Source organism: Trachurus trachurus, assembly GCF_905171665.1.
Source record: "Trachurus trachurus genome assembly, chromosome: 5".
In the NCBI taxonomy this organism is placed as follows: Eukaryota; Metazoa; Chordata; class Actinopteri; order Carangiformes; family Carangidae; genus Trachurus; species Trachurus trachurus.
Window position 1 is genome coordinate 17,112,050 of NC_139896.1, and position 19,558 is coordinate 17,131,607.

General features: G+C 40.6%; 1 protein-coding gene across 1 annotated transcript; it reads left to right on the plus strand.

Annotated features, from left to right (window-relative positions):
• The first annotated feature begins 2,017 nt into the window (after window positions 1–2,017).
• On the plus strand, window positions 2,018–4,145 carry LOC310985811 (transcription factor 15-like). Its single transcript, XM_083971474.1, has 2 exons — window positions 2,018–2,617; window positions 3,426–4,145. Exons 1-2 carry the CDS (start codon window positions 2,126–2,128, stop codon window positions 3,486–3,488), a joined length of 555 nt encoding a protein of 184 aa, XP_083827600.1. The 5' UTR covers window positions 2,018–2,125; the 3' UTR covers window positions 3,489–4,145.
• Window positions 4,146–19,558: the final 15,413 nt, after the last annotated feature.

Here is a 19,558-nt window from a genome sequence, read left to right on the forward strand (position 1 = left end):
AGGGTCAAATTAAGTTCACCTGCACTTTTAGGTGAATTCTGAAATTATATCTGAAAGTCAAATATCCCTAACTTTTATATACATATATACATGTGTTTTTATAGTAAGAATAAGAAGTTCTACCAGAGTACCACACATTCCACCACTCAGCACACATCCATTAGTACTTTAATCAACTCAACAGGCATTTAACGACATTCCTTTAAGTTGATTCAAGGGAGGAGTGAAGTATTTACGGCTCCAAACTGTGAGGTGGAGGTGGTGCAGCGGGAGAGAAAGTGCAGTGGGGTCGTGTTACTGGCTGACCAAGTGTGGTAAAACACCATGGTGTCCTGCTTTATGAGTGAAACCATGTCCTCCACAGGTCGCTGATGTTAGTACAACTGAGTTGGGGGCCAGGGGGCCGCCGGTGCCCCAGTCTGATGTGTCAAGGGGTTGTGTTTGTAAAAACAGGCCCTTTAATGACCCTCTGGCCCTTTTGCAGCAGTCTGCCCCGCCTCCCTCCATCAGCACCAGTCAATCTGGAAGCCATTTGCTCCACAGAGAAGGTTCAGGTGTGATCACCTCCAGCATCTGCTGAGTGTTTATTTACCCAAAGCACTTAACCCATTAGACAAACTGAAACAGGGCAACTGTAGAGCCATCAACAGTGGAGCACACTGGCCCTCTGAGGAAAGAAGCCACTGGGGCTGATTGTGTTTCTATGGTTCAGAAAAACACACTGTAGCTACACATGTTATTATTGTTATTATTTATCATTTACCTTTATTTAACCAGGGAAATGACTCATTAAAAATCTCTTTTATAAGAGTGTCCTGGTCAAGACAGCAGGAGCACAGTGAGCCAAAAAGATTTACATCCACGTTAAAAACATACATGTAAAACACAGTGAAACAATGGAATGTTGAACACATTATGAAACACAAAACTAAACACCATTAACAATTTACCCACTATTGTTTTTATACACTCATGTTGGTTGGCCTGATTTGTTCACAAGAAGACTAAATCGTGTACAGTATGTTTAAATGTATAAACCTTTCCTGGGTCTGCTTCACGTAACTATTTACAAGTATACTTAGAAAAAAGCAAATAAGTATAATCTCTGATCACAGGACTTCTTAAGGTTCATCTGTTCCCAAGGTCAGAACAGAGCTGGGAGAAAACAGTTTTAAATACACTGACCTTGGATTGAAGGAGCTGTTCTCTCTACATGCTTTTAAAGAGGTTTTAAATATATGGTCGAATGGTAAATCAGTGTGCATGATGCTTTTGGGAACACTATAGGTTTTTGGTATTTAGTCATTATTATTTGTAATAAACCTCCAACCTCAGAAACTTCACATGATATGAATTAATCTCATACTGCTCAGTAAAGATGCTTGGTGTGTATTTTAATGTGTTTCACTTGGTGCTTTTGACAAAACACTTGTAAAATATAGCCATTTGATTCTCATATCACACTATAGCCTCAAAATGGAGAGTGCACCAGTCATCACATTGTATCATACAGATGATCATATTAAAGGTGTACCTGTTATAGGTAGGAGCCTGAAGTAGCCTTTACAAAGCTAAATATACTACCACAAAGTTAGAGTCTGCAGTACTTGTTTCTGAAAAGTTGAGTGTCAACATGAAGTAGCATAAAATGGGAAAACCCACTAACGTTTTCTGCCTCAGCATCATGTTTTAGTACATTACTGGAGTTCATGTTTTTGGTCACTATCAGTGCTTAGTGAGAGTTTTCTCATGTCCCTGCACCACCAGTGTTTAGGAGCTGCATACCAATGTTTGCTGTCTGCTCTCCACTCATAAAAAACTGGCTCACACACGCAGTGCACACACACAAATCATAGGTGAGCCACCAAACGGAACTTTTCTGGGACTTTCAGGGACCAAAATATGCGGGAGGATGGGAACTCCTACCCCTCCCTCCCTCCCCTCACAGTTCTGCAGCTCCTGCTATAAGAGCCCTCCCTGTCATGCTGACTGTCACTCTGGGCCATGGTGTGGGGGAAGTATGAAAACAGAGCCGGGGACTTCTGTTGGCCAAACCTTGGAGTAGCAGCTACCGTTACGCACGGCTCTTGTTTGCGTGCAGCTTGAAGACGCTCGTTTTTAACCCATGATGGCTTTCACTATGCTGAGGCCGGTGTCCACTCATCCCTTTTCGTACCCCGCTGACCTGACCTCGATGTCGGACGACGACGAGGGGAACCGCAGCGACAGCGACGGCAGCAGCGAACAGGGCTACGGCTGCTGCGGGACTCCGGGGGTGAGTTACCGACAGGAACCCGGTGGTGGCGTGGTGGTGGTGCAGCAGCGCAACGCCGCCAACGCCAGAGAGAGACACCGGACCCAGAATGTCAACACGGCCTTCACGGCGCTGCGGACACTTATCCCCACGGAGCCGGTGGACAGAAAACTCTCCAAAATCGAGACGCTGCGTCTGGCGTCCAGCTACATCTCACACCTGGCCAATGTGCTTGTGGTCGGGGACGGGAGGGAGGACGGCCAGCCGTGCCTGACCGCTGTCTACAAGGAGCTGAAAGGGAGAGGAGAGGCCAAACAGCCCCGAACCATCTGCACATTCTGCCTGAGCAACCAGCGGAAAGGGGTAAATTGAAATGTCCAGAAAATGCACCTTGAAATGTGCACACATCTATAACTTGATACTCCGTTTGAAAAAAACGCTGTTTTGAAGTGTCTTTCTCATTTGCATAACAAAATATGTATTATTAATACGAAACATTTTAATAGAGTTCAAATCCCCTGTCAGTTATTCCTGAACTGTTTCAACTGCAGAACACCCAGGCCTAACAAAAAGTCAAATGTGATGACAATGGTGGATCATATTTGCATGTGATAATTATTCTTTATGTGTCTGATTTTATGTCAGCACTAGCTTATTCTTTTACTTAAGAATTTCAAACATAACTTTGCAGCTTTTCTGACACAGCTGTATTATTTTCTGTGGACATACCATCGCTGAGAACATTTACATTTCTGCTTGACTGGACTTTTGCAACAGTTCATCAGTAAATCACAAATTTGACTGGAAGGAGTCTGTTCCAGTTTAGTGGGAGATCATATGACACTGTGGGCTTTGGATGAGCTGCATCAATCCTAGTAAAATGGACGTCGTCCATCTTGGCTTTCACATCTCTCTGTTGGGATTTGGCTTATTTATAGGTGCCATATCATTCAGAGCGTGAGGATATCCTTTAAAGGAAACCAGCCTTTTTATTCATTCTAGTCAACTGAATAATTGCGGTGAACATTATGAAAGTAGCCTACATTATAAAACACCTGGACTCAGACATTTGTGCTGAGGTTCAAAGTGGCTCCCAAAGCTACACAGTGATGATGACGGTGATGATCTTTTGACGTGACATTGCCAACAAATTGTCCTCCTTTGTTCACAGGTGATTGACAGACGCGGCTGTGTGAAGATGCATGGGAACAGTGGGAGACAAATCAGTCGGTGATGAAACTGTTTGACCTGAAGACCGAGAGGAGCTTCTCTGCAGAGCAGACCTTGGCAGAACCTTCAGCCATTTCCAGAATCCAGAACAACTTCAGCATGACAACAGTCTTAAAGGACTACTCTGACGATACAAGAGTGTGCCTCATAGGTAACATATGAACTGGAAAACTCAGCACCAGAACCATCTGTTTGTCACCAGAAACATTTGTGCAGCACACTAAAGACATACAGAAAAAGACAGAAAAGTGGAACGTTACGTTTTTGATAACAAATCTGCCGAAGATTTTATGGAGGTGGTGGTAAAATATAAATTCTACACAATCGATGAACCAAAGTGGTGAAGTTAGGTTTCTACTTCCACCACATTCACAACAAAAACAAAAAGCCACATCACAAAGCCTTACAAATTACTAGGATTAAGTGACCTTTACTTACTGAAGGACATGCCAGAGATGTTGTGATACTTTTGGTGCTTGTTTCTCAATATAAGTTGCTGTACTGGGATAAAACAGAAAGTCTGCAAGAGATGAGGCTGAGATGAGATGTTTGGGGGAAGCTTGACTCACAAATAGACCTGTAAAGCAGAGCAGTTTCAGGGACAAGACACAATAGGACAGACCACTCTGTCCACTAAGATGGTGTTATATGTGCAACAGGAGACATCTGTGGGACACTATTTTGTTTGTTTTTCATTACATGTTGTAAACTACTGTTAAATTAAATTTATTTTTACACAGACGCAGCTCTCTTGTGTTTTGCCTTCAGTGTAATGGCAATGTGTTTTTGAAGTTGTTAAAGGTTTCACGCTGAATTGCCCTTAACATTTTTTTCACATTTTTTATTTTTTAAATTTTGCATCAAAAGTTAAATTAATCTTGAATGAATCTTACAATCAAAACACAGGGCAGGCTGGACCCCCCCCCCCCTGTCACAATAAAGACTTAAAGTAGTTTGCAGAAACAAAGGTGAATAGTTAGAGTTTGTTACTGTCGATAATGAGTCAAAAAAAGAAAAGAAAAAGAAATCAGAATTATTTTCTATTGAAGGTATAGTCTATATCTACAGTAGATATATATAGATAGTGTGCTAAGTAGTTAGTTTGATGTGTACACTGTGCAGTGCTACTATTTTGTATGTGGTTAGAAGCAGAATCAGCAAAGCCAGTTTTCTAGACCTGGACAACAAACTATTTGCTAACTAAGCTATTTGTATGGCTAAATGCTGTATGTGACAAAATATACCCATTTAATTTGCATGAACTAACTCTTCAACATATTTGTAGATTCGAGAAGTTACAAAAAAAGGCTCTGCAACCTTTCCCCCAGGTAGATTTCTATTTCCTGTCTTTGCCTCATAGGGCATAGGGAGTTTCATGCACATTTAGGACAACCAGAGCCCTGAAGTACAGCGCACTCCAACCATTACTGGAGTCATCTGCCTGTAATTGCTCAGGAGGAAACCTGCGTAGGGGGAATCTAAAAGAAGGTTCACCTTCTCCATTTGACTAATGCTAAGGAATCTCTCCAAAGGAAGTAATCAATCTTTCCCTTCTCTGGCTGCCTCGGAAATCAGCAGTATCTGACCACAGAAAGTCCTGCCGGGGTGTCAGGTGCCGAGTGCCAGTTAGGAAGGCATGAATCAGACTCAGCGCTGGGAAAGGTAAAGACAAAACAGGAAAGACACAAATTAGTGTTGTTGGACCTATTGTAGTGACTGATGATTACTCATGGGGACCATTTGGGAGTGTAGCACATTACTGGACTCATGCCAACAAGATCAATCAGGGAGAGGAAAAAACAGATTTTAAAGCGTGCTGTTAGAGCTGAAAGACCATGTCTTTAAAAGGTAAGTTCCTAAATCTGTGCATTCTTATGTCTGGAAAATTACTTATTTTAACCAATTTGTAAATTGTTCCTAATTCTGCTCAATACAATTGAATTTGAATAGAAAATACAATATTTCCATTAATAATACTATACTGAAAAATGTGTTGTACATACAGAATGTGAAGGCCTGAAATTTGGTCTGGTAGTAAATTTCCCAGTTTGGGATCCACATGTGGTGTTGATCAGTCACAGCTAATATCACCTAGCACCCTGTGTTCAGACAAACACAGCTGCTGCTGAATTCATGTTATAGATCACACCGGGAGAGCAGAATTGTGTGCTGTGTGAGAACCAGTTTATACGCAGAGACACGCACACATTTTATAAATCGGATGTGCCAAAAGTGACAAAAAAGTACTGAAAGGAGTTCATAAATGATTCCAAGATAAATGTCCACAGTTCAATTTTAACATTACATTGAAACAATCACATAATGTGATGAAAATAAAAGTATACAAGATGTCCACTATGATGGATTGCCACAATCAAGAAAGTTTGAAATGTATAGTGAAACTAACTTTAAAGAAGTTCAGCATTAAAAAAAAAAAAAACAGTGTGAAAGGAATACTCTGACATTTCAGAAAATATATGTGAATTATCTCTCCTCCAGAGAGTTAGCGAGGAGTGATATCACTCTACCCCAACTGTAAGCGACAGCCAGGCAGCAGCCTCAGCTTGGGTTGGGCTTAAGACTGGAAACTTGGGGGAAACAAACAATCCACTGCATTTAATTAACACATTATGGCTCAAATCTATCAATGACAGGTGGTGGAGTTACAAGGAGCCATGTGCTGACTTATCTAGAGCCTAGCTGCAGCTTCACAGTAACAGTGCAGACACTGATCAGATCAGATTCATTTTACTATGCCAAGTTTGTAACTAGAGTTGCAGTCTGGGATATACGTATAACAGAAACAACACAAGTATGACAACATACACAATGCTATGACTATGAAAACACCAAGACAAGAGAATATCAGACACTAAAAAAAAAACATAATAAAAGTGGCAATATACATGCGCAAATTGAATATGAATCTGGCCTTGTGGGGAACCTGTTGATTTAAAGATAGCTGTCAGGAGGGTCAGTGAGACACTGGTGACCTCAGCAGCACCTTTACAATGTGGTTCAGATGTTTGTTTGTTTTGTCTGTCATACTCACCACATTAAAGATACAACTTCATAAGGAAGTACTAATGTCATGTAAAAGGTGAAGAAGTCGATTTCCTGCACACTGTAAAGTTAATTCCTGTAAACTAGGAATAGCCCATGTATGTATACATTATTTGCACATGTGGCATGTCTTCACATTTATAGATCTAAAGAATAACAACACATACATATTGCACAACTGTAATTCTACACTGGGACTGTTTCATAACTATTCCTTACAAAACCACTCAGTTACTCATCATCGTACTGTGTGGTATAACCCCCCACAACCTAAACCTTTAAATTACGCCTGAAGTGGTGTTTGGAGGTTCGACCCTTATGAAATAGCGTTCACAGTCCTCTGCTCACCCCAGCCCACCGCCACATACCCCCACTCCTGAGCAGGAAGATGTCATAGAGGAAGAGGAAAGAAAAGGCCTGTGTGTGAGACCCAGCCAAGCCAAGGTCCTCCCTTTGGGCCCTGGGTCAGTGCCAGCTTTGACATCAATTGGGCTGGGATGGTCTGCTGTGCTCAGCTGATGCTTATTTTAATCCCTGGGTGGAAGGCATGGCTGCACAAAACTCTGAGTCAATGAGCAATTGAATCAGTAGATTTGTTCAACAAGTCACATTCAACATAAACAAAGCAAAGTGCCAGTTATTCACCTCTCCCCTATATAAGGTAAGTGTCAGAACATTAAGCGCTTAAATATTACAAACTTGAAAAACTGGGGTGTTTAAACATGTTTGATTGGTAGGCTAACTTATATCACGGCTTAAAGATATGCATCAGTACCAGCATAAAAATGGTCTTCTCACTTGTCTATCTGAGATAATATCATAATTTAACAGATATTACATTCGTGGGAATCAGTGCTTACTTAATAAATGCATTGTCTGCAACTTCTGCCTCTAAGGGTCTTTCAGTAATAAACAATAACAATGGGATCACAGGAGTTGTTGTCTTCATGAGCATTATCACAACCTATACTGGTTTTGATTCCTTTGGTAACTGTGATTCAGGAAACCAAACAGACCCAGTTATTGTAACCATTGAAACACTCAAAAAAAGCAATTTCACATTTAAAGTCAGATGTCAGGAACGAGTTGGGAGCTGAGACTGTTGCTGACCTTTGTTTTTAATATTTCTTAATATGATGAAGACTTTTATTAGTTTTTTTAACAGCATCTGAATTATCCAGAGGTTTCCTCCCCATAAGAAACAGATCAGAGGATTAAAACTTGTAAATGAATAAAGCAGCATTCACAGACGCTTGTTTGTGGACACAGGATGGGACATCTCCAGCAGCTGGGACCTGAGCTGTTTCTCTGATAACTTCAGATCAACACATCTTACAATTAAAATCCTCCTTATGGAGTCAAAAGCCACCAAGGTGTAAAAAAAGACAACCGATCAAATGAGCATTACCGTTATTGAAATCATGAGGTATTGTGAAAAGTTAAAATGATTGTAAGAACACAGTTAAACAACATATAGATCTAGTTGTCTTAAAGTGGAAAGGTGAAATAGTAAGAGTTTATCTGTTTCTACTGGAGCAACGACCCCTGACTGGTGTGGTTTATCAAAGCTTGTGATATCCTCATACAGGACAGTGTAAAATTCTTTGTCAAAGCCAAAGTCACCATCAGCACGTTCCAAATCTTCAGCCCCATCTGGTGAGCATTAATAGCCTTAGATTGCTATACAGACACTTATGGTCCTACAGCTCAACTGTTTGACTCAGTGGACGCCCTCCGCCCACCCTCACTGCCTCATATTCAACCCCAGAGTTCCCCGGCAGGCCAGCCTGTCAGGAGAGATAATCACCATCAGACACGCACTATTGGACTGCAGCCTTGGATGGGCTGCTTCCGATCTTTATGATTGTTTTCCACTCATGGGTGGAGCGAGAGGACATGGAGCAGCTCAGGCCCCTCTAGATAGATACAGCATTCTGAGTTTGTGTGTGTTGGATTTAGAAAATTATTCATAGGGTTTTGTCTGTTTCCTGAGTTGAACATCTCACATCTCACCTGTTCCAGTGTTGAGTGTCCCAAGTGGCGCCGCATACATATATTCCAGTGATAGGGCTCCCTGCCGCCATCCTGTCTGATCCAGATTTGGGGGTCTTAGCCAAAGACTTGCTTCTTCCTGAGTCATCAGTTTCAGCTGACTGTCCTTTCCATCTCACAGTGATCATGATTAAGCTGAAGGAAGATGTATGATCAGACTTAACAATGTGATGCGTTGAACAGAAGGGATCGATAAATCAGTCAGTTTACTGTCATATGAAAACACAATAATGATCAGAAATCACAAGTTCTCCAGAATGAGTAATCACGCTACTAACAATCCCGACACAAATATCAGTCTAACAGCATATGTGTGTGTTTGTGTTTGTGTGTGTGTGTGTGTGTGTGTGTGTGTGTGTGAAGTGACTTCTGCATAAGCCTAAAATCCATCAAAAGATGTCCAAATTATGCCAGTACTTTAATCTCGAATCTTGCTGACTGACTGACTGACTATTTCCACCACTGGTCAGTTGAGTATTGAGTCAGCCCACTGAGATGCTCTGGTTTTCTAGCTGCTTGGGAACTGCAGGGAAGAGAGGGAGCACTTCCAATACACGGAGCATCACCTCCATTACACTATTGTCAACTACTCCTAACTTCCTCTCTGATGATTTTCTGGTAGGCCTAAATACCGTTGAAATAACACCTCATGTTATTTCATGTGTTTGGGGCTGATGTCAGAAGAGGTCAGTTAAAAATTGGGATTTATGTTGATGCAGAAAGGCTTTTTCTACCATTTCTACTTCTCATCTCACCTCAGGATGAGTTACAGGTGTTGGGACTGATCTGTGTCCTGTGAGGGAGGGACCGCTGCAACCACAGAAATTGTTTAGGTTGTGGCTCATTGTTGCATTGCCTTATATGCCACTCGTCAGCTACATTCTATGACAAAAGGATGCCTCAGCTAATCACCTGATAAGGATTTCTTTTTGAGTATGTCAGCCCTTTTCTACACAGTTTCCAACCAAGACTTCCCAGATGGTTCTGTAAAACAAACTGAAGAGAGTTTTAGATTAGAGCTGTGCTTTTAATTTGGACAGACACATGCACACACACAGTGTGACCCACTGTGATATATTAAGTTGTGACACTGAATGGGAAAAATTCCCCTGTAAAGGTAAGGAAGTCGACTTGAAGACTTGTATTTAAAAAAACACAAAAAAAGCACACATGAACAATAAATGCAACAGTCACTACTTGGAGCCTCCTGTAAGTGGAAGATTTATGGGGAAAAGAATACACGTCGAAAAACTTTGAACCAGTGTCAACACCTAGAGCAATTGTTTGGAGGATATCCTCAATCAAGGCCTAAAGAGCACAATGAATAGTTGTCTCACCGACAGAAACCCACCGCCCCCAACAACCTCAGTGAACTGACTGCTGAGCGCTGGAGAGGAATCAATTGTACCTGCGGCTGCTCCAAGCACAACACTGCAGTGACATCTGACCTTTGTTTCTTATTGAACAATGTCTACAGTGACTCCTGCCATTTTAAACATGTCACTCATCTGGTAATGGCTTGTGAAGTAAAACTTGCAATGGTTCAGGCTGTACTATGACCAAAGGGTGGAATTTTTTGGACCTCTATTTACAGCTACCATTATCCTGGCACTTCACACACACGCACGCACACACATCCTTGTAAATCTATCTTTGTGAGGACATGTCATTGACATAATGTATTCCCCAGCCCTTTACCCTAACCTTAACCATCCAAAACAAATGCCTAAACTTAACCATTATTCTAAACCTAATTTAAACCTAATTACAACCTAACGTCTTAACCCAAGTCTTAACCCTCAAACAGCCCTTGTAAAAAGTGAGGACCGGCCAAAATGTCCTTACTTCCCAAAAATGTCCTCAATCTGTTGGTTAACAACTTGTTCCAGTCCTCACAACGTAGCATGTACAAGAACACACACACACACACACACACACACACACACACACACACACACACACGCTTTTCTGGGCATGAACTTCCAAAAATATCTCTCTTAAAGCAGAAGTGAGTGATATATTTGTGTTAATATAAGTCTTAAATAGTTATATCTTCCGACAGCAATCACTTACATAGAGTGTTTGGACCGAAACACGGGTCTCTCAGTCCCTCTGCTCAGCTCTGAGCCGAAGAGAAAACATTTATCGTATCCTACAGTTTTTATCCAATGAGGAGAGAGAACGGCATGCAGGGCTGTGTGTGCAGCCAAGGAACGCCGTGAATGTGGCGACGTAGCGACGAGGACTGTTATGGTGCGTTCAAGGAAACTCGTATTTTTCCGACCGTGAAGTGGTACCAGTTCGATCTGGTACGAGTTCACCGGTCGGAAGTTACGAGTGGCCGTTATAGTGACTTTCACCGGTAAAACAGGTCGGAAAAACACGAGTGGGTTGCCTGGAACGCTACAAAGTCGTAAGTTGTGACTTGAAGCTGTAATTTACGATTTCAAAAGCCTGCCTGGAACGCAGCATTAGCGAAAACGACCGGATCGCTCACTTCTGCTTTAATAAAGAAAATAAATGTATGAGAATGAGGTGATGAATGATGTAACTGTATAGCCTATTGTTCGTGTCTATACATTTTTTCTAACAGGCTGACAAATTAATGTGAAACTGGTTCGCTCAGATACTGATGATACCCACACTAACAACCCAAAGTGGCGCCGAACAAATACAATCACAGAATGCTCAAAATCACAGAACATTGTCTGGACTGGGTTTAACATTGTTTAGGCATCAGATATTATGTTTTGACTGAAAAATAATATACCAATATTGAAAATAAATATGCCAAATATTATATATATATATATATATATATATATATATATATAAACCTAAGTGAAATTGACTTACTTGCTGCACTTACTGTGTGTCACTGCATGATCATGTAATTATACTGCAGTAAAACAAAGGCAAAGTGCAGTATAGCCTGTAAACCAAATTTAGCATGAATGACAATGCACAATATGCATTAAATTCCCTTCTCTTTAAAGCAGTACTTAAGAACTTTCAATTTTGGTTGAGTTTGGCGGCACCGGCACCAGTGGCCCAAAGCGGTAGTGTTTTGCCTGAAGGAAGACTCCATCTCCCATGAGCACCAGCGCATAGCGCCGTAAACATCCTGATCTCCCGGTCCATGGAAATGAACAGAAGACATCCAAACTAAGTTTCTGTTACAGTAAACACACATACACAATCCGACGGAAAGGTGCCGCATTGCCTGCTCCCTCCTCGTCGTGACTCGTGAAAGTGAAACTTAGGTGAGAGCCGGGTTCCTACCATGCTCCTCAAAGTTGCTTAGTGCCAGTGAAGGCGATACAGACCCCCCCAGGCCATGACAGAGGTGTCATTCAACCTGTTGTAAGTTGATGTACCATCACAAAAGTTATGAAAATATTATATGAAGGTTGAAAAGTTCCTTAGTGTTGGTTTAATCTTATAAATCATACATTTGGTAGTTAAATATGATTTAATGCTTACACTTGGTGAAAGAAAAACACAAAAAGCTGTTTTTCTCCATCTGACCCATTTGGCATTTTTGCAGATACTGCGCTTTGCCTTTGTAGGACAGATATTGATCACTTGAACTACTTTTAAAAAACTACTACATGCTTCTTAGAGACTGTGCTCCTGTTAAAAAAGGGGTCATTTGTACAGCAGGCTATGATCCATGGTACTGGTGACATCTAGTGGCCATAGTCATTATGACAGAAACAAAGGGAAAACTGCAGTGACGTAGTAGTAAGTACATGTCAGGAGGAGGTAGTGGTGGATGGATGGGTGAACGAAACACGGCAATATGACAGCAGAGCAGTTCTCAATTTCCATGTGAGACCAGTAGCATGACAACAATCGAATGTTGAGGAGACTATTTTTCCCCAAACCTAACCAGTCTAACCTAATTCTTAGTTGTTATGTAGAACATATAAGTTTTTCAACATCAAATCCCATAACATTGAAATAAAAATGTTATGGTAAGCACAGTAAAACTGAATGTGAACATTGAATTGCTAATCACAATTTACAGTGTTATTATTCTTCTATTATTCATGCATTCAATATAGAAACTTTGTAAAAGTTTATGAGAAACAGCTGTCAATGAAAACGGAGAAATCTGCTATCACTAACTGCTTCATGGTGGCAATGTCTGAAAGGATGTGTGTTGAGACATTTCCTGTAGCCTTTGTATTTACGTGCCTTTGTGTACAGCAGGAAAAAAAAATCATTGAGGCTTTATTTAAAGTGACAGTTCAGAAAGTTTTTTTAAAGAGTAGTTTGCAATGTGTTGTCAAATGTGTTTAAATGAAAACATAATTGTGTTCAAATTAAAAAAGTGTTTATTTATATTATATATAATTTATTTAAGTCAAAGAGAGAGCCGGAGAGCGAGAGGGGATGACATGCAGAGAAGGGCTGCAGGTCAGATTCAAACCTATGGCTGCTGCAACTAGGACTACTACTCCATGGTATGCAGTCTAGCGGTAAGCCACTGGGACACCTTTGATTAATTTCAAGCTAACTCAGTGTTACCATTACTTTTTAATTTACATCACATAAAATGACCTGTTGTAACTTCAGGTCCTCTCACGTGAAATGATGACAAAGCTCTTTGTGCTGGCCCATAATACTGGTGGTGTAGTGAAATCTAATGGCACTGGATATAGCTTCTGCTTCTGGAATTCAGTTTTAAAAGAAATTCAATCAAGCTGAAATAGATTTGGGAGTTCAAACACTTAAAAAGATTCAACAGTTTTCAAATTATAAAGGGAAAAGTGGGAGATGCACGTAACAGGTGGGGCTCAATGACAATGACAAGCTACTTTACTGTAAAAAGTGATACTGTGTGGGAAGCTGGTGGTTTCTTTCACCTCAGACAGTCAAATGACTAACTTCTCTGTTCTCTGTTACCTTTGACTGAGGTAGAGTCTCATGACAAATTAAGTCATTGTCCTTTTTGGCTGAATTAAACCTAAAGGTCAAAGTAAACATGCTGCACATTTTTTTTTCCATAAGATGCCAGTGGAACTTTATCTTATCTATGTCTGAGACATTTAGCTAAAAGGAAAAACACTTTCCAACAAGTGCAACAGTGAGTCTAGGACAGTCCTGTGTGTGGGTAGTAGTTCCTGGCAATGAGTGCAAAAAGAGACAGAACTGCTTTGAAAGTGAAAGGTCTACTGCTTTGACAAGATAAAGTGCCAGGAACTGCTATTTAGTTCAGTGGTAATAAAGCTGAATGTGCAGTGTAACTTTTTTTCTTTTTCTTTTTTTTTTTTTTTACCCTGAATTTGGTCTAGAAGGCAACGTTAGTGTTTAGTGTTGCTTCTTCTTAGATTTTACAAGACTGACTGAGACATTATTTACATTTTTTTTTTTTTTTTTTACAGATGGACGGAGTCAGGCAAGATGTGTCCCCCTGTCTGCTAAGCTACAGTAAGCTAACTACCTGCTCAGTACAAAGATGTTTATGGTGACTTGCAGAGACTTGCAGAGACTGCAGATTTTATTCGGAAAGTTGAGTAGTGTTGTGCTGTTTGTAATTAACTCAATTACCTGACAATACTGAGTCTGATAGATAAGCCTCGAGAGCAGGTATCCTCCACTGTGGTTCTCACAGCTAACAGACACCTAACCATAGTGGACAAGCAATCCTCTTCTCTGAGGACTGAGGTCCTCTCCATCAGGGTTGGGTCCAGAGTATTTTCTGGTGGTGGGCAGAGGGGGTACCAAAAACAAAGGCTGCCATTGTTCGCTCTCTTAAATATTTATATTGTACAGTTACACACTGTTTACAGGATGTCCTCATCTTGCTTTTATTGGCCACATTGAATCTTTCACCTTATACTAAGGAAGATGCATTACCTTTTCATTTTTCACTTGTCAATATTAAAATTATAACCGATCAAAATAAGAAGCAGAATTAGCAATACAATAAATTCTTGCAGTGAACAGCAATATCTTATACTCTTACTGTACCCATGTGACAGTTGACGGTCCTGTCACTATGCCATCATGCGCCCTGGCTACTTGCCCACAGAGATATCCCTTTGGTGGAGTTGAGTGCAAAGAGACAGAACTGCTAAGGTCTACTTCTTTGACAAGATAAAGATACATTTTTTGTTTTTGCTTCAATTTTACCCTGTAATTATGTAGTATGTTACAATATCCCTCAATACAAATTGTCGTTTTATGGATTTTATTTAACTGATATTCTTTGGCATTTTCTTCACATTACAACATAATTACTTTAAAACTGACAACCTGTAAATTAAAGGGTTACACTGGGGTTACATAGGCCTATGTAGCGGGACGTAGGAGGGCGCAGGCAGGGTTTGAACCCCAGTCTCCTAGGTAAGAGTCACGCGCGCTGACCCTTCAACCAAAGGGATATCCCTGTAGCTAAGTAGCCATGGCACATGATTGATTGGAGGCATAGTGACAGGACCGTCAACTGTCACACATACACAACATAGTTTCCTCTTTACATCAGCAACAATTTGCTTAATCATCATCATCATGTCTATTATTCTAGAAAAACAACACTTAAAGGTTGAATATGGAGAATGAGCAGAATACCACCATCTGTTGATCAAGATAGGACTTGCAACAACAGAAAAATAATTCCAGCAGTTGGTTGCCAGACCATTTCCAAGTGTAACACACCATTGCTAGGGACACTGCTCTAATCAGAGTACCACAGAGGAGAAGAACTATAGGATATTTACCATGTAGGCTCTCGTCTCAGTGAAAAAAAGAAAAGAAAAGATCACAAACACAAACACGCCCCTTCAACCTTAATCCCTTGTTTATGACGGATAAGACTACACAAATACACACCTCGTAACATGTATATGAACTCACAAATGGCAATATGACACCACACTCAAAAGCAAGCTAATCACTTTCATTGGCACAAGAGGCTCACCTCCACCGAGTGCACTGCTTCACAATGAAAGTCCAAAATAAGAACATGTGAGAACACAAACCCAACAGCCCCACTTGTTCTCATCATCATAAACTAATTTATCACCACTCTAATACGTTTAATTCCCATGCAAAGAACCATGTTTTGAACCTGATTATTTGGGGTTTTGCTACAGGCTTTGTCAGTATGTCTGCAACCATTTCTTCTGATGGGCAATAGACAACACTTATTTTACCTTCACTGAGTCTAGTACGGATGAAATGATATTTCACATCAGCGTGTTTCGACCTTTAATATGGCACCCTGGTTGTCACCATGAATCAATTAATTTCCCTTAATGTTGTCTGGGAGGAACTTTTGACTAATCTTGAAAACAAAGGTTTGTCCTGCATCACGACCTTCCTGTTCCTCTGCAGATTCCTCCTCTGAGTCATCTTTGTGCATCGTTTTCCTCCTGCACATTCTCCTCCTGTGTGTTGAGCTTTTGTGGTAGCTGCACCACTTCACGGCTCCTTTTTGATGGCAGTCTCATGCAAAATAACCACATTTTCCACCTCCATAGCACGTCATGGACGACACGTCCACTTTCATTACATTGTCTGACCTTGTCTTTGTGTCAAACTTTTCTGTTTCGTCATAGCTTCTCAGTTTACTTTTCAACTCCGTGTAAGACAACTCTCATGATATAGTCTGTCACAGTTTTTTCTGGCTCCTTTCTTGGCAAAGTTAGATCTGTGTACAGGACAGTGATCCTGGGCTTACCCCGACTGGCATAGTGGTTCTGTAATATTTGTAATGCTTTTCTGCCATCGTCTGAAGCTTATAATCACCAACGTCGAGGAACTGTATTAACTCTGCATAGCATTCTGCATTAATCTCTGCATCGATGTTATCAGTGAATTTTGGATATCCAATGGCCACACTTTGACTAGCATCAGATAACTTCAAATCACCACAGACAGACTTTTATAGGATTAATTTGCTTTGTTGAGTGGTGAACAAGTGAGTCATATGGTGCTCTTATTGGACCAATACAAATTGCTCAGTCAGTTTCACCTGAGGCAGTCAAATGACAAACCTGGTAGTAACCTGCTGCTGGCTCTTTATTTTTGTCCACTTCACTTGCTCCGGTGAGTTCAGGAGCAGGATTACACTGTGTGGTCGTTAACTCAATGATATGATTTTAAAGTGTCTTCAAACCAGTGTCTGAGGACAAGGTTTAGTCAGTCTTAGTGTGCTTGAAACACAACACAGGTGGATCCATTACTCTACTACAGTAAATGAGTGCAAAACATGAAAAAAAAAAAATTTTATTGTTACAAATCAAACAGGAATGTATATCATTACCCCTGATCTTAAAATAAGATCAAATGAAAAAAAAGAATATTAATGCCAATGATTCAAAAAGCAATCTCATCAAAAATATTCTTTGGCAATTTCTTCATATTACAACACATTTACTCTAAATTAAGTGTAATTTTAGGGTTACATACATACAACATAATTTCCTCTTTACATCAGCAACACTTGCCTTATTCATCAGATCATCATATTATAGCTACAAGAACAACAACACTAATCAAATAATATAATGTGCATATTGATGTGAGAAATTAAACAACACATTAAAGCACGAGCTTGGACAACGTAACATGCTGGTTCAGAAGCTTTTTTTCCCCTTCCAAATATTTCACATGTAATTGTACATCGTATCATAATGGAAAATCATTTCTATAATTTACATGTCTTTTGGCGTGTATAAAATCAAGACAGTACTTAAATGGATTAATCACCAAAAGACACATGTTGATGTTAGTATTAAGCTCAATGCATCACTGTCTGAGATGAAGTTTTTTTTAAACCTTAAAGCAGAAGTAAGTGGTCCGGTCGTTTTCGCTAATGCTGCGTTCCAGGCAGGCTTTTGAAATCGTAAATTACAGCTTCAAGTCACAACTTACGACTTTGTAGCGTTTCAGGCAACCCACTCGTGTTTTTCCGACCTGTTTTACCGGTGAAAGTCACTATAACGGCCACTCGTAACTTCCGACCGGTGAACTCGTACCAGATCGAACTGGTACGACTTCACGGTCGGAAAAATACGAGTTTCCTTGAACGCACCATAACAGTCCTCGTCCCTATGTCGCCACATTCACGGCGTCCCTTGGCTGCACACACAGCCCTGCATGCCGTTCTCTCTCCTCATTGGATAAAAACTGTAGGATACGATAAATGTTTTCTCCTCGGCTCAGAGCAGAGCAGAGGGACTGAGAGACCCGTGTTTCAGACCAAACACTCTATGTAAGTGATTGCTGTCGGAAGATATAACTATTTAAGACTTATATTAACACAAATATATCACTTACTTCTGCTTTAATTAAACAGCTTTGGAGTAATTGTGATGATTAAATAAATGACTTGTAACTTGTTACGAGGGAGAATGGAGGCTCTCTGCTTTCCACGTAGCGTCTCTTGGCCATAAACCAACCATGCAAGATCAGCGCCTCTGACACGGTCTCACAGCTCTCGTCTCAGCTGCACTGCGACACAAATGTGCCCTGTAACCCGCAAACTCTTGTTTATGACAGATAAGACTGCACAAATACATAACTCTATCCACCACTCCATGGACTGCTCTGTTGCCAGCTTCGTTGAAACAAAATGAACATGGCCAGGAGGAGGGTTAACAAAACAGCGGAAAAGCAACTGGACTTGCATAGTGGCCCTTTAAGATATAGACTAATCTTATCAATTATATTGTTTGTTTTTTTAAAGGTTGTTAAAGGTAGGCTACATCATCATATCTCACTGCGTTGAGCAGGTGCCCCATACAGATGCTATGCTATAGTCCCCGGTTCAAATCCTCCGGTGGCCCTTTGCTGCATGTCATTCCCTCTGTTTCCCCATTCCTGGCTCTCTCTGACTATCCTATCAATCCTTAACCCCCCCCCCCCCCCAAATAGTTAAAAAAAAAAAAAACAGTTTATTAATCCAGGACAAATAAAAACAAAACAATACAAAAACCAAACCTACCATGTCCTCTTCTCTGCAAATTATCCATCTGAATTCCCTGCATTTTGTCTTTTCTCAGCTGCTCAGTTCTGTGCCGTTTAACAATGTTCCCCTTGTCTTTGTACTTTCACTTTTGTAAATGTGTTTCTGTGCAGCAACGTTATGAGCACTGTTCACGGCTTCACAAGGCATGTGCTGCTATGTTGAATAAAGATACAATATCTTGAAAAGGGTTAGGGTTTTTTTAATCATCACAATGAGAACTATTCCCCTTGACTCAGTTTGTCACCTTTTTGTTTTGAGTGTTTATGGAGCATTCATGAACTGTAATGGAAAATGTCCAGTGTGTTCTGTGTATTCACTTCTCATATTTTGTGCTGTCTGTCTGATACAGTAGAGAGATTCATCATGTGAGAGTTTGCAAAAATCAATTAAAAGTAAAACCCTGTCACCTGATTTGACAGTTAGCCTAATAGCAGGTTCAAACATAACTGGCTTCTGAAGAGTTCTAAAACTTGAACTCGCGTGTTTGTTTGATGAAGTACGCAGGAGACGTTCAATTACAAAATTTTCCAAAATGTATTTATAAAAGAATCACCTAGGAAATAGAGATCGTGTACAGAGCTCCGGACCAGACTAAGTTTCCCTGACCAACATGCCGCAGCAGCATCAGTTCACGAAGTCTGATACTGTCTCCTGTCCCTGTCCGGTTTTATAGTTACTGATTACACAAATGCAAGATATGATGTAATTGATGTAATGTGCATTCTCATTGGCTGGAGTCCAACACGCCATCCTGCAGTGTTTAATTCCACTTTCACGCCTTGTCCCGGTCAACTGCTGATAGCTCCTATCAAGCAAAGAAACAGACAGAGAAAAGGACAGAGACACACAACCCCCCGCATTCGTCAGCTTTCCCCTGCGTCAGCTGACTATCACAGTTAGGTAGGAACTTAGGAAGACCAGATATCCCAATTGTTTATCAAACAACCAGTACACTCAGTCCCTGTGTGTATCTGCTA